The 12,750-nt window shown below is 40.7% G+C and overlaps 1 protein-coding gene across 1 annotated transcript; it reads right to left on the minus strand.

Moving 5' to 3' along the window:
• Positions 1-7,205: 7,205 nt before the first annotated feature.
• On the minus strand, positions 7,206-12,207 carry LOC131931383 (uncharacterized; the record flags this gene model as incomplete). The annotated part of the gene is made up of 3 exons (XM_059288186.1): positions 12,198-12,207; positions 8,310-9,395; positions 7,206-8,070 (listed from the first exon to the last, which is right to left on the minus strand). Coding segments are annotated over exons 1-3 (1,961 nt in total), but the record flags the coding sequence as incomplete, so codon positions are not given.
• Positions 12,208-12,750: the final 543 nt, after the last annotated feature.

Below are 12,750 nucleotides of genomic sequence, written 5' to 3' on the forward strand. Positions count from 1 at the left end.
ATATGTCCAACCATCCCCCACCCTCCCCGGTCGAAAGAAATAATAAAACACAATTGTGTATAGAAAATGTATTGTTTAACCCTCTCCCCCACCCCCAGGAAAAAGAGACCTAGGATGTGATTCTGGAAAAAAAAAAACCCACCCAGATTTGACATGAAAGGTGATTGATGCGTAGCGTACTGTTGAAACTGAAGTGATGAAATTTCAATACAGTACGTAAAATCGATAAACCTTTTCTAAGCATTGATCTGGTATTGGGGTGTGTTATTGAAAAAGTGTTTTGAAATCATTTAAATGTTTTAAAATTGGTAGGGGTTTTTTAGGGGGGGGGGGGGGCGTAGCTGGTGTTGAGTAGAATGGGGAAAATCGTTTAATTGATTTCTGCAAGACGGACTGTTTAAAGTTTTTGCTGTTTTGATGATGCCAGAGGCGTAGCGAAGGTGTGGGGGTGGGTACATATGTCCTCGGGCGCCGACCCTAGGGGCGCCAAAATGGGTTGAAAAAACAATTAAAAGCTCACTTAAACTGCAGTTTTGAATTATAATCATAAAAATATATATGAAGGGGGGCGCCAAATTGAAAGTTTGTCCCCGGGCGCCGGGAGGGGTCGCTACGTCTCTGGATAATGCGGTCTGTTACAGAAATTTATGTCTGCGGCAATATGTGGTTGCGGCAATATGTGGTTGCGCCAATGTTACGTTGCGGTAAGATGTGGTTCTATCGTTCAGACTGAAAGGGTGGGGGGGCCTTACTCTCTTTATAGAATAGTTTATTTCTTACGCCCTTAGACCTGTCCATTTTTCTACTTCTTTAGAATAATCTATTTTCTATTTCCATTGAACATTTTTTTTTCTAAATCGATTTCTTACATGCTTAGAGTGGTCAATTTTCTACTTTTTTAAAGAATAGTCTATTGTCAATAGAACAATCTTTTTTTTTCTATATTCATAAAAACTCTTATTTCTTCCGTGATTCTTTCCAGAGGCGTAGCGGACCCTTCCCTGCGTCCGGGGACAAACTTTCGATTTGCACCCCCCCCCTTAAACTTTCGATTTCCAACCCCCTTCCAAACTTTTAATTTGTTTTTTCCAACTCATTTTGGCGCCCCCTCAGGTCGGCGCCCCCCGCCACCACCCCTCGCTACGCCCCTCTGATTCTTTCGACATTTTTTCTATGAGGGGGGGGGGGGGGGCGACACTGGTAAAGTATATGTTCTCTATACAAATTCTATTTCGTTCAGGGGGTTGGGGGGGGGGGGGGGCTGGGAGAAACTCTGCATACAACAGCCTGACATGCGTACACGTCTGTTTCCTATGGCATAGATAAAAAAAAAATAACTGACTCAGCAGCCACCTAAAGGTCAAGGCTATTTTCTTTCTAATATTTATTTTTCTTCCATAGCTTTCAGTGTACATATGTATTTATGTAGCACATTCCGCTTTTAAGGTTTCCGAGCGCTTCTTGTAGCGGGGACCTCAGGTAAAAAAAAAACTTCTCGTCTGGGAATGAAAACACCTGTAACTCTCCAGGTAGGCTGGGGGCGTGGCACCGGAACTAGTGTCAAGGTCGTTTCAGTTGAAGAAATCTGGCGGTTGCCAGGAGTGTTAACTTCCGGTTTGGGGTGAGTGGGGTGGGGTTGGTTTAGAACCCCCTGTGTCTATGTTATTAAGTCCCCAAGTATTTCTCTTATTTTTTTTATTTTAAAAAGTTATAAAGTATTACCTTTACTTCTTCGTCTTAGGTTAAGACCATAGGCATCTCGTTTGTTCAGTCTAATCATTACCTACATTTCGAAACACTATTTTTTTAAACTACATTTATTCTTAAAATTGTAAAAATACCGCACATATTTAACAAACGAAAACTTCCGAATTTGATGATGCCGGAATTTCGTCATCACCGGATGTAATTATTGATATAGATGTATTTAATATAAGTGCGACAATACTGTTAGTAATATAAAAAAAAAATAAACTGCTGAATGAAAAATTGGGGCTTAAATAATTGTTCATTGACTAAATGATTGAAAATGTAGGCCTAAATTTTGTAAAACCATACACTGTGTTCCAATCTCCGATCACTGTTTCATTCAGACATTTTTTTTTTCCAGTCGAAGGGCAGGGGGGGGGGGGGGGAAGAGGGGGGGGGCGAACTAAAATTTCCGGGGGGGGGGGGTGGACTCTGTTAAAAGTATATATTTTTTACATAAATTCCATTTCGTTCAGGGGGGGGGGGGGGGGGCGGGGTAACAGACTGTATTCAAAACCCGCATGTTCGTATCTCGGGTAAGGGACTGATCGGTAAGGGACTGATCTCATGACTTTTAAAGTTGGCAGTCTTACGCTTCCCTTACCGACCGCTGACCACGCTACCTCATCTCCCCCCCCCCTCCCATTTTCGATTGAATATTATACGATGTCAAGTAAAATTAAGCAGGTAGGCCTAATAATGCCATAAACTACATTATATGTACTCAGAAAATCTTTCCTGCTGTAGTTTCAAAAGATATTAAAATAAACAGCTAGCCTGCTGGTTTAAAAATGGCTACAAGCTCCATGCTTTTAATGACAATATAGGCTCTATACAATTAGTGTTTCAAATAAACAAACGCATCCACTCCATATTTAAAATAAATAAATTTAAAATTCTTTAACATTGAATTATATTATAGTTTATGTTAGTTACTTCCCATTAACACATTATATGGCAACAACGGGAGACAACCTACAACTGTGTTCGCTAAAATTGTTAAAAATATAGGGAAATTCAAAATTAATAAAAATAATTAAATGTTTATCATTAGAATAAGCGCAAATATTAGCTCTGTTGGTACATAGTATATAGGGTTATATTTTTTAGATTTTTGAATTTAAATTTGACTGTAGTTTAAGATGAAAACCGTTAGCTCTCTTAAATTTTGTTTATGTCGAGGCATGAAACTGTCTCTATTCGTATTGCTGCAGTGGTATATGACGACTCTCTAATATTGGTTTATTAAGAAAAAGATAAGCATGTCCCTCGCGCAGAGATGACACGCAGAATCGTGAAGCGTTACCAAATTTTTTTCTAAAGATAAGGACCTAAAAAATGTTGCTGATGAAACTATAAATGTTTAAGAAAAATAAAATTGTATCTAGTCCAAACAGCTGCTATTTTTTAGTGGTGATTCTTTTTTAAGGAAGTTTGAAAAATATAAATGCTGTACAAAATAGTTCTTTAATTTATAATCTGCTTCTTTCTCCTGATCTGCATTTCTCTTACAAGTCTGTCATAATGTTGAATGTTTTTTTATATGATTAGAAATAGTATTCTTACATTGTCTTGACATGTTTTTTTTTCTTTTTTTTTTTTTTGTTAATCTATCTAAAATATTTCTTTGTAATGCTAATTCAAGATTTTAACTACTGACATGCTAGGTTATTCTTCAGTCAAAAAGTTCTATTTTAAGCATCCAGCCTTATGAATTATTCTGCTGCTTAGAAGTACCACAATTCCTGCAAAAAAATGTATATTGTAATTTTTTTTAAAGTTAATTGTATAAACTGAAAGAAATTTTATAAGAAAACCTGTAATAGAAAAATCTCAATTTAAAAATTACTCTATTTGATGATGTCGATATTATGTTTTAGAAATATCAGTCTTTTCATACTTGAAATGTAAAATTTAAAAGCATTAAAAAAAATTTAGGATGGTATCTTATTATCAAAATGGAAGATATTAATTAATAATACTTAGATCATGAAAATTGTGGTTTATAAACTGTATGACATCTTGTTTTACTTTGGAAAATAAAAACAGAACTCCCTTAAAAAAAAAAAAAAATATTAAGAAAAAGATAAAAAAAAATAGAAAAAAAAAATTAAGAAAAAGATGAAAAGATTGGGTAACATCTTTTGAAGATTATTTGTCGAAAGAAAATTTTTAAAAATTACGTCAATTTATGTATTATGAGATACTATGCGACCAATCTGTCGCTTGACTTAAATCGTCCATAGATATCTCGAAGGATATTTTTATTTAACCTTTCTGAGTCCACTTTGCATAGACGTAAACAGTTCATGGAAGAAAGTATTTTTCAGAGAAGTTATTGTAAATCCTCGTCAGTCTCACAAGCCGATGATGAAAAAAAGTAATGCAAAAAACGAACAAGGTGACAAGGCAAACACACTGATGAAAAAAATTACTGGTCTATGGCAAAAAGAAAAAAAAAGGTGGAGGAAAACAAAGGGTTACAAAGTGCCTGATTTCTGTCATAGTCTAGTTGATTTAAAGTACTGGGCTGAGTCATCGAACCACGCTGTCACAAACCTTTTATCAAAGTAAAAAATGTTAAGGTCGCTTCTCCGAACCTGATGAAGTAGAGTTGACCTGTTTCTGTTACCTCGGAATGTAGTGTAATCAGAACGATGTCCAGCCGCCTATACTTTCCGTAACGTGAGTTAGGTACCCACCAGAGCTGGGAGGGCTCAGGGACATTCAACTGACTTGAACCGCGATTTAAACTCGTGATTTTCGAGTTAGCAGTCCAGCGCTCTACCGCTAGGCCACGCCGTCCCATACATACATTTATACTTATACAATTACACATACAAGTACTAACCGAACCATGAAAACGTTGACGTCACAGCACACAGCGAACACTAACAAACTTGACAGGTTTGGAAATACAAACAACATTCACGACCACCACCACCCCCCCCCCCCCCCCCCTTTCGTCCCCTTCACTAAAAGTATTAATTTAATAAACAATGATGAGCGTTAATATTTTATTTTACTGACCAAAATAAAGTCTGTGAAACTACCAAACAATTCACCGTTCCCATTTCACCCCATCCTTTGTATCATCATATTATCACAACACTCAAAAGGATTACGACCTTGGACCAGACTGTATTTCGTGATTTCGTGACACGGATATACCGGCTCAAGAGTATGCCTCCCATTAGCTAGGCAGGCCTCGACGTTGCGAACTCCGGCTAACTGGCTTTGGAGATGCCGGTTTGATACGCTACATGTTGATCGCTCTTCATCCGTGGGTAACAGACTGTATTCAAAACCCGCATGTTCGTATCTCGGGACGTTCGTATCTCGGGGCGTTCGTATCTCGGGAGGTTCGTATCTCGGGACGTTCGTATCTCGGGACGGTTGTATCTCGGGACGTTCGTATCTTGGGACGTTCGTATCTCGGGACGTTCGTATCTCGGGGCGTTCATATCTCGGAGCGTTCGTATCTCAGAACGTTCGTATCTCGGGACCTTCGTATCTCGGGACGTTCGTAACTCGGGACGTTCGTATCTCGGAGCGTTCGTATCTCGGAACATTCGTATCTCGGGACCTTCGTATCTCGGGGCGTTCGTTACTGGGGACGTTCGTATCTCGAGACGTTCGTATCTCGGGGCGTTCATATCTCGGGACGTTCGTATCTCGGAACGTTCGTATCTCGGGACGTTCGTATCTCGGGGCGTTCGTATCTAGGGACGTTCGTATCTCGGAGCGTTCGTAACCCGGGGCACAATGAACCATGCTAATGCAAACTTAACACCGTGGTCAGCTTGCTACTAGACAAGTGGCTGGGTGTTTAATCCTTGATTAGCCGTACCGCATTACTGGAACAGCTGGCATTGCATGGTAATGTAAGCCAAGGCCAAGAAAGTGAACTGGGAAGTGAGTGAAGTGTAGGGTTAGGTAATTATATAGGGTTTATGTTAAGGGACCAACGTCTAATGACTCGCATTCTTCTTCTTCGTTCTTAATTGTAATATTGTAAGGGGATTGACTGCAAAACGATTAGGTTTTATGTAAACATGCTATGCGCGATATGGCCTGTTTGACTCCAGCCTGCTTTATTTTACTTTCTGGGTTTGCTTCCGTAGCCTTTGACACCACGTAAGAACAACCTGCAAGGCAGTCGTTGCTTGATTTTAGGAGTTGTCTCTCCTAGATGGGTTGGCTGTCTCAAGCTATCGAGCCTCAACTGTCAGGGGGCGGGGGAAGGACAGTGAGGGGACTGATCTCATGACTTTTGAGGTTGGCAATCTTACGCCCCCCCCCCCCCTCCCCTCCTCCCATTTTTGATTGAATATTATACGATGTTAAATTAAGCAGGTAATCCTACTGATGCCATAAACTACATTATATGTATGCAGAAAGTCTTTCCTGCTGTATTTTCTAAAGATATTTAAATAAACAGCTAGGCTACTGGTTTAAAAATGGCTACAAGTTCCATGCTTTTTAATGACAATACAGGTTATATGCAATTAGTGTTTCAAATAAACAAACGCATCCAATCCATATTTAAAATAAATAAATTTAAAATTCTTTAACATTGAATTATATTATAGTTTATGTTAGTTACTTCCCATTAACACATCATGTGGAAACAACGGAAGACAACCTATAACTGTGTTCGCTAAAATTGTTAAAAATATAGGGAAATTCAAAATTAATTAAATAATTAAATGTTTATCATTTTAATAAGCGAAAATATTAGCTCTGTTGGTATATAGTATATAGTATTATACTTTATAGATTTTAGAATTAAAATTTGACTGTATTTTAAGATGAAAGCCGTTAGCTACCTTAATTTTTGTTTATGTTTTAGCATGAAACTGTCGCTTGAAGTAGTTCTATTATCACATGAATTACTAGAGGAACTTTTTAATTTTTGTTTATAAAAAAAAGATGAAAAGATTGGGAAAATGTTTTAAAAAACCATTTTTCGAAAGAAATTTTATTAAAATTACGACAATTCACAAATTATGAGATACTATGCGACCAATCTGTCGCTTGACTTAAATCGTCCATAGATATCTTGAAGGATAAATTATATTTTACCTTCCTGAGTCCATTTTGCATTAAGTAGGCGTAAAAAATTCATGGAAGAAAGTATTTTTCAGAGAAGTTATTGTAAATCCTCGTCAGTCTCACAAGCCGATGATGAAAAAAATAATACAAAAAACGAACACGGTCTCAAGGCAAACACACCGATGAAAAATTTACTGGTCTATGAAAAAAAAAGAATAAAAAAAAGGTGGAAAACAAAGGGTTACAAAGTGCCTGATTTCTGGGTACGCTCCCATAGCGTTTGTCTCCCCAAGAACGTTCAACAAGATAGTTGTTAAATATTGGAGTTTTCTCCCCTAGATGGGTTGCTGTCCCTAGCTAACAAGTTTTCTCCCCTAGATGGGTTGCTGTCACTAGCTAACGAGTTTTCTCCCCTAGATGGGTTGCTGTCGCTAGCTAACGAGTTTTCTCCCCTAGATGTGTTGCTGTCACTAGCTAACGAGTTTTCTCCCCTAGATGGGTTGCTGTCACTAGCTAACGAGTTTTCTCCCCTAGATGGGTTGCTGTCACTAGCTAACGAGTTTTCTCCCCTAGATGTGTTGCTGTCACTAGCTAACGAGTTTTCTCCCCTAGTTGGGTTGCTGTCAGTCACTTTAGAGTTTTCTCCCCTAGATGGGTTGCTGTCACTAGCTAACGGGTTTTCTCCCCTAGATGGCTTGCTGTCAGTCACTTTAGAGTTTTCTCCCCTAGATGTGTTGCTGTCACTAGCTAACGAGTTTTCTCCCCTAGATGTGTTGCTGTCACTAGCTAACGAGTTTTCTCCCCTAGATGTGTTGCTGTCACTAGCTAACGAGTTTTCTCCCCTAGATGGGTTGCTGTCACTAGCTAACGAGTTTTCTCCCCTAGATGTGTTGCTGTCACTAGCTAACGAGTTTTCTCCCCTAGATGGGTTGCTGTCACTAGCTAACGAGTTTTCTCCCCTAGATGGGTTGCTGTCACTAGCTAACGAGTTTTCTCCCTTAGATGTGTTGCTGTCACTAGCTAACGAGTTTTCTCCCCTAGATGGGTTGCTGTCACTAGCTAACAAGTTTTCTCCCCTAGATGTGTTGCTGTCACTAGCTAACGAGTTTTCTCCCCTAGATGGGTTGCTGTCACTAGCTAACGAGTTTTCTCCCCTAGATGGGTTGCTGTCACTAGCTAACGAGTTTTCTCCCCTAGATGGGTTGCTGTCACTAGCTAACGAGTTTTCTAACGAGTTTTCTCCCCTAGATGTGTTGCTGTCACTAGCTAAGGAGTTTTCTCCCCTAGATGGGTTACTGTCGCTAGCTAACGAGTTTTCTCCCCTAGATGTGTTGCTGTCACTAGCTAACGAGTTTTCTCCCCTAGATGGGTTGCTGTCACTAGCTAACGAATTTTCTCCCCTAGATGTGTTGCTGTCACTAGCTAACGAGTTTTCTCCCCTAGATGTGTTGCTGTCACTAGCTAACGAGTTTTCTCCCCTAGATGGGTTGCTGTCACTAGCTAACGAGTTTTCTCCCCTAGTTGGTTGCTGTCACTAGCTAACGAGTTTTCTCCCCTAGATGGGTTGCTGTCACTAGCTAACGAGTTTTCTCCCCTAGATGGGTTACTGTCGCTAGCTAACGAGTTTTCTCCCCTAGATGGGTTGCTGTCACTAGCTAACGAGTTTTCTCCCCTAGATGGGTTGCTGTCACTAGCTAACGAGTTTTCTCCCCTAGATGGGTTGCTGTCACTAGCTAACGAGTTTTCTCCCCTAGATGTGTTGCTGTCACTAGCTAACGAGTTTTCTCCCCTAGATGGGTTGCTGTCACTAGCTAACGAGTTTTCTCCCCTAGATGTGTTGCTGTCACTAGCTAACGAGTTTTCTCCCCTAGATGGGTTGCTGTCACTAGCTAACGAGTTTTCTCCCCTAGATGGGTTGCTGTCACTAGCTAACGAGTTTTCTCCCCTAGATGGGTTGCTGTCACTAGCTAACGAGTTTTCTCCCCTAGTAGGGTTGCTGTCACTAGCTAACGAGTTTTCTCCCCTAGATGTGTTGCTGTCACTAGCTAACGAGTTTTCTCCCCTAGATGGGTTGCTGTCACTAGCTAACGAGTTTTCTCCCCTAGATGTGTTGCTGTCACTAGCTAACGAGTTTTCTCCCCTAGATGGGTTGCTGTCACTAGCTAACGAGTTTTCTCCCCTAGATGGGTTGCTGTCACTAGCTAACGAGTTTTCTCCCTTAGTTGGGTTGCTGTCACTAGCTAACGAGTTTTCTCCCTTAGTTGGGTTGCTGTCAGTCACTTTAGAGTTTTCTCCCCTAGATGGGTTGCTGTCAGTCACTTTAGAGTTTTCTCCCCTAGATGTGTTGCTGTCACTAGCTAACGAGTTTTCTCCCCTAGATGGGTTGCTGTCAGTCACTTTAGAGTTTTCTCCCCTAGTTGGGTTGCTGTCACTAGCTAACGAGTTTTCTCCCCTAGATGGGTTGCTGTCACTAACTAACGAGTTTTCTCCCCTAATTGGGTTGCTGTCAGTCACTTTAGAGTTTTCTCCCCTAGTTGGGTTGCTGTCACTAGCTAACGAGTTTTCTCCCCTAGTTGGGTTGCTGTCACTAGCTAACGAAATTAATCAGTAGAACGTCACTGAGTCCACCCAGCTATGATGGGTAGCCAACTCACGTTAGTGAAAGCTAAGACGGTTGGGCACAGTTCTGACCACATTACCCCTTTATATGTCGAGGTCACAGAAACAGGTCAACTCTACTTCACTTGACCGTCAGGTTCGAAAAGGGAACTTTACCGGAGTGTGTCCGTAAATGACACTAACAATGCCCCTAGTCAACCTTGACAATGCCCTCACATAAACCTGCCCGGTGCCCACCAATCTGCCCGAACGCCAGCGCCCTCTGCATCCAGCAAGAACAATGTATTTATACGGCTGGAGCGAACTCTAGACGACACGAAGGGGAGAGAATCGATCGTCAAGTAGGTCACGCGTCTATTAATAGATCTCTACGCTGCCCATTCATATCTGGCCATTTCTCGCTGCAAGCTTTTCGCAGCACTCTTAGCTGGCAAGTCTCCCAAATGGGGAGGGTGGGGGATGAAGGAAAAGGGGGTGGGGGTGGGGGTCTGCGGGATATCATGCAATCTGCGCTTTGGAAATCAAAAGAAAATAAAACGCTCTTTATTTATTGGGGGAATGTCGTGTGTGTGTTGTTGTTTTTTTTTTTTAAACTCCGTTTCTATATTTGATTGATAACAAGTTCGTTTGGACACCTTAGGACCAGCTATTTAAAAATAAAAAATAAGCAGAAAGAAAACTTTTTTTTTAATCAAAGTGAACTTTACAATTTTAACAATCTATTTTCGTCCCATGTCATGTGACCGCCGTATGCAAGAAAAAAAAACAAACGAGAAAAAAAATATTCTTTCTAATTTTAGTAACAAGAGAGGCCACTTTGCTTATTTCGTCGAAATGTGGAGGAAATACACAACGCGCGTATTTTTTTCTCTCACGTGCTTTTCAGGATATAAGCACCTTGCTTATTTCCTCTGATGTAGCAAGAAAATCTCCGAAGTAAAAACAAACACGCTTACACGTAATCTTTTGTGATAAAAATCATTAATATTATATTCTTAGACTAGTTCTATCCCTAATTTAGACGTAATGTAAAATATATATATATTTGTATTTAATTTGCCCTATAAAGAAAAAAAAAACCACATACAAATTAAATATTTAGTCAAATCAGTCATATGGTCCCTTGACTCTGATTTCAACGGACTTCTCATTCTGAATGTGCTTCCGCCGAAGAACAAACTACAAGGCAGCAGTTTTTTTTTTAATTTTTTTTTTTTTTCTCTCCTAGATATGTTGCTGTCCGCATCTAGCGAGCCTCATCTCCCCAATATCCGTGGTCAGGACTTCGAGAGTAAACTGTTCCCCTGCGTTTGTACATTTTTCAGGAGTGACCAGTCTATCATCGGTCCCATTCACAGCGCCTCCCCACCCCTACACACACCCTTTTTTTTCATTCTTGACAAAGGTAATTTCTTTTAGCCAGATTCCCCCTTTATTTTCACACCCCCCCCCCCCCCTCAACCATTCCCCTGAAATAGAATTCCAATTCACCGCTCCAAACTAACCCATGATTCTTTATTGTTTTTTTTTTAAGGGTAGTTTAATAAATGGCAATTTGAATGTTTTTCGTAGGTGATTGTCTGATTGGTTGTTTTTATCGTTATCTGATTGGTTGTTTTTATCGTTATCTGATTAATTGATTTTATCATAGAGTGGTTGACCGAATGGTTGCTTTTTTTATCGTTGAGTGGTTGGCTGAATGGTTGCTTTTTTTTATCGTTGAGTGGTTGGCTGAATGGTTGCTTTTTTTTAATCGTTGAGTGGTTGGCTGAATTGTTTGTTTTTTTTAACGCTATTCGTACGGTTATTTTAACGTTAACTAGATGGCTGCCTGGTTGTTTTTGTTTTTTTGTTGCTGTTGTCTTGAGTGGTTATCGGGATGTCGATGTGGTTGTCATCACCCCCCCCCTCCTCACCCCCCCCCCCCCCCCTGCAGACGCCTGCATGTTTACCCATCTCGCCTTGCTGGCCAACACGGCCACCTAGTCCGGCCGTTGTATTGACCAACAACAAACGATGGCCGGGATATCGATCCCATCCCCCCCTTCCTCCCTCCCCCCCTTGCCCCCGGGACACAGTGTGTGTTGTTTTGTTGTGTGTGCGCCTGTCCTTACCCAGATAAGATTATGATGTCTGTCTTAAGTCATGTACTGTCTAATGAGAAGTCTGTCTCAAGTCATGTACTGTCTGATGTATGGTCTGTCTTAGGTCATGTACTGTTTGATTTGTAGTCTGTCCTATTTTTTTTTACATGACGAAAGGTAACCTTTCGATCCTTACTGAACTATGGGACAGGTGAAGTAGAGTTCATCTGCTTTAGTGACCTCGGCATATGGAGGAATAGTGTGGTCAGCACTATGCCCAGCCGCCTTTAATTTCTCTAACGTGTATGTGAGCGTCATGCAGCGTCTTCTGTGTTTTCTGCCTTACGTCATGTACTGTCTTCTATTTTCGCTGTCTTACGTTATGTACTGTCTTCTGTGTTGTCTGTCTTTAGGCTTGTCTATAGCCGACTTGTCCAAAGCATACGACAGTCGCGCGACATCAAACATTCGACACAACACGATTAGTGGTACCCGGCTTGTCTGTTGGAGCCCACTCAGCTCTAACGGGTACCTAGCTTGGCTTAGAAAAAAGTCACCGAGACCGAGTTTTAGTACTGACTACCGAGCCAATTTTAGGATCCGATGGTACAGAGACTGTCGGCCATTTGTTGGGAACCGTTTCGACCGGAGCCATTTTGTTAGCGATCTATTCTTAAGTAGCCCTTTTACCTGCAGCCATTGTGTCTGAACCCCTTTTATCTACATCCTATTGTCGGGGTTATTTTAATAAAATTTCTTTCTGTGGGCTTCATACTGTCGGAAGTTTGTTTCGAGACCTTTTTGTCCATGGCCATTTTGTCGGTGTACGTGCCGCATTGTAGCTATCATCATGTGCAGCCACATCTGAACAAACACACCGAATGTGTGCGTGTATGTATGATGTCCATATATTGATGTTATCTCTCCATTGTGTTTGCGGTAAGTTTGCCTAGCGGCGTAGCCACACACACACTCACACACACACACACACACACACACACACATTTCGAAGCATTGGGGGGGGGTACTTCCATTTTTTTTTCATTATTATTTTTTCCACGTCAAGACTGTCGAATTTTCTTTCACGATAATTTTTTTTATCATGACACCGTATTCCCACCGAGATTCGAACCACAGCCCGACTTTAGTTGTAACACAAACAATGCTGAAACAAATTCCCCCACTATTTTGTCTTGTTAAACATACACCGGCAGGACGTATTCGAGTCTCTTAATTTGCCAGT

The sequence above is a fragment of the Physella acuta genome, unplaced genomic scaffold (genome assembly GCF_028476545.2).
Source record: "Physella acuta isolate Inbredline_101_S28 unplaced genomic scaffold, ASM2847654v3 ptg001956l, whole genome shotgun sequence".
In the NCBI taxonomy this organism is placed as follows: Eukaryota; Metazoa; Mollusca; class Gastropoda; family Physidae; genus Physella; species Physella acuta.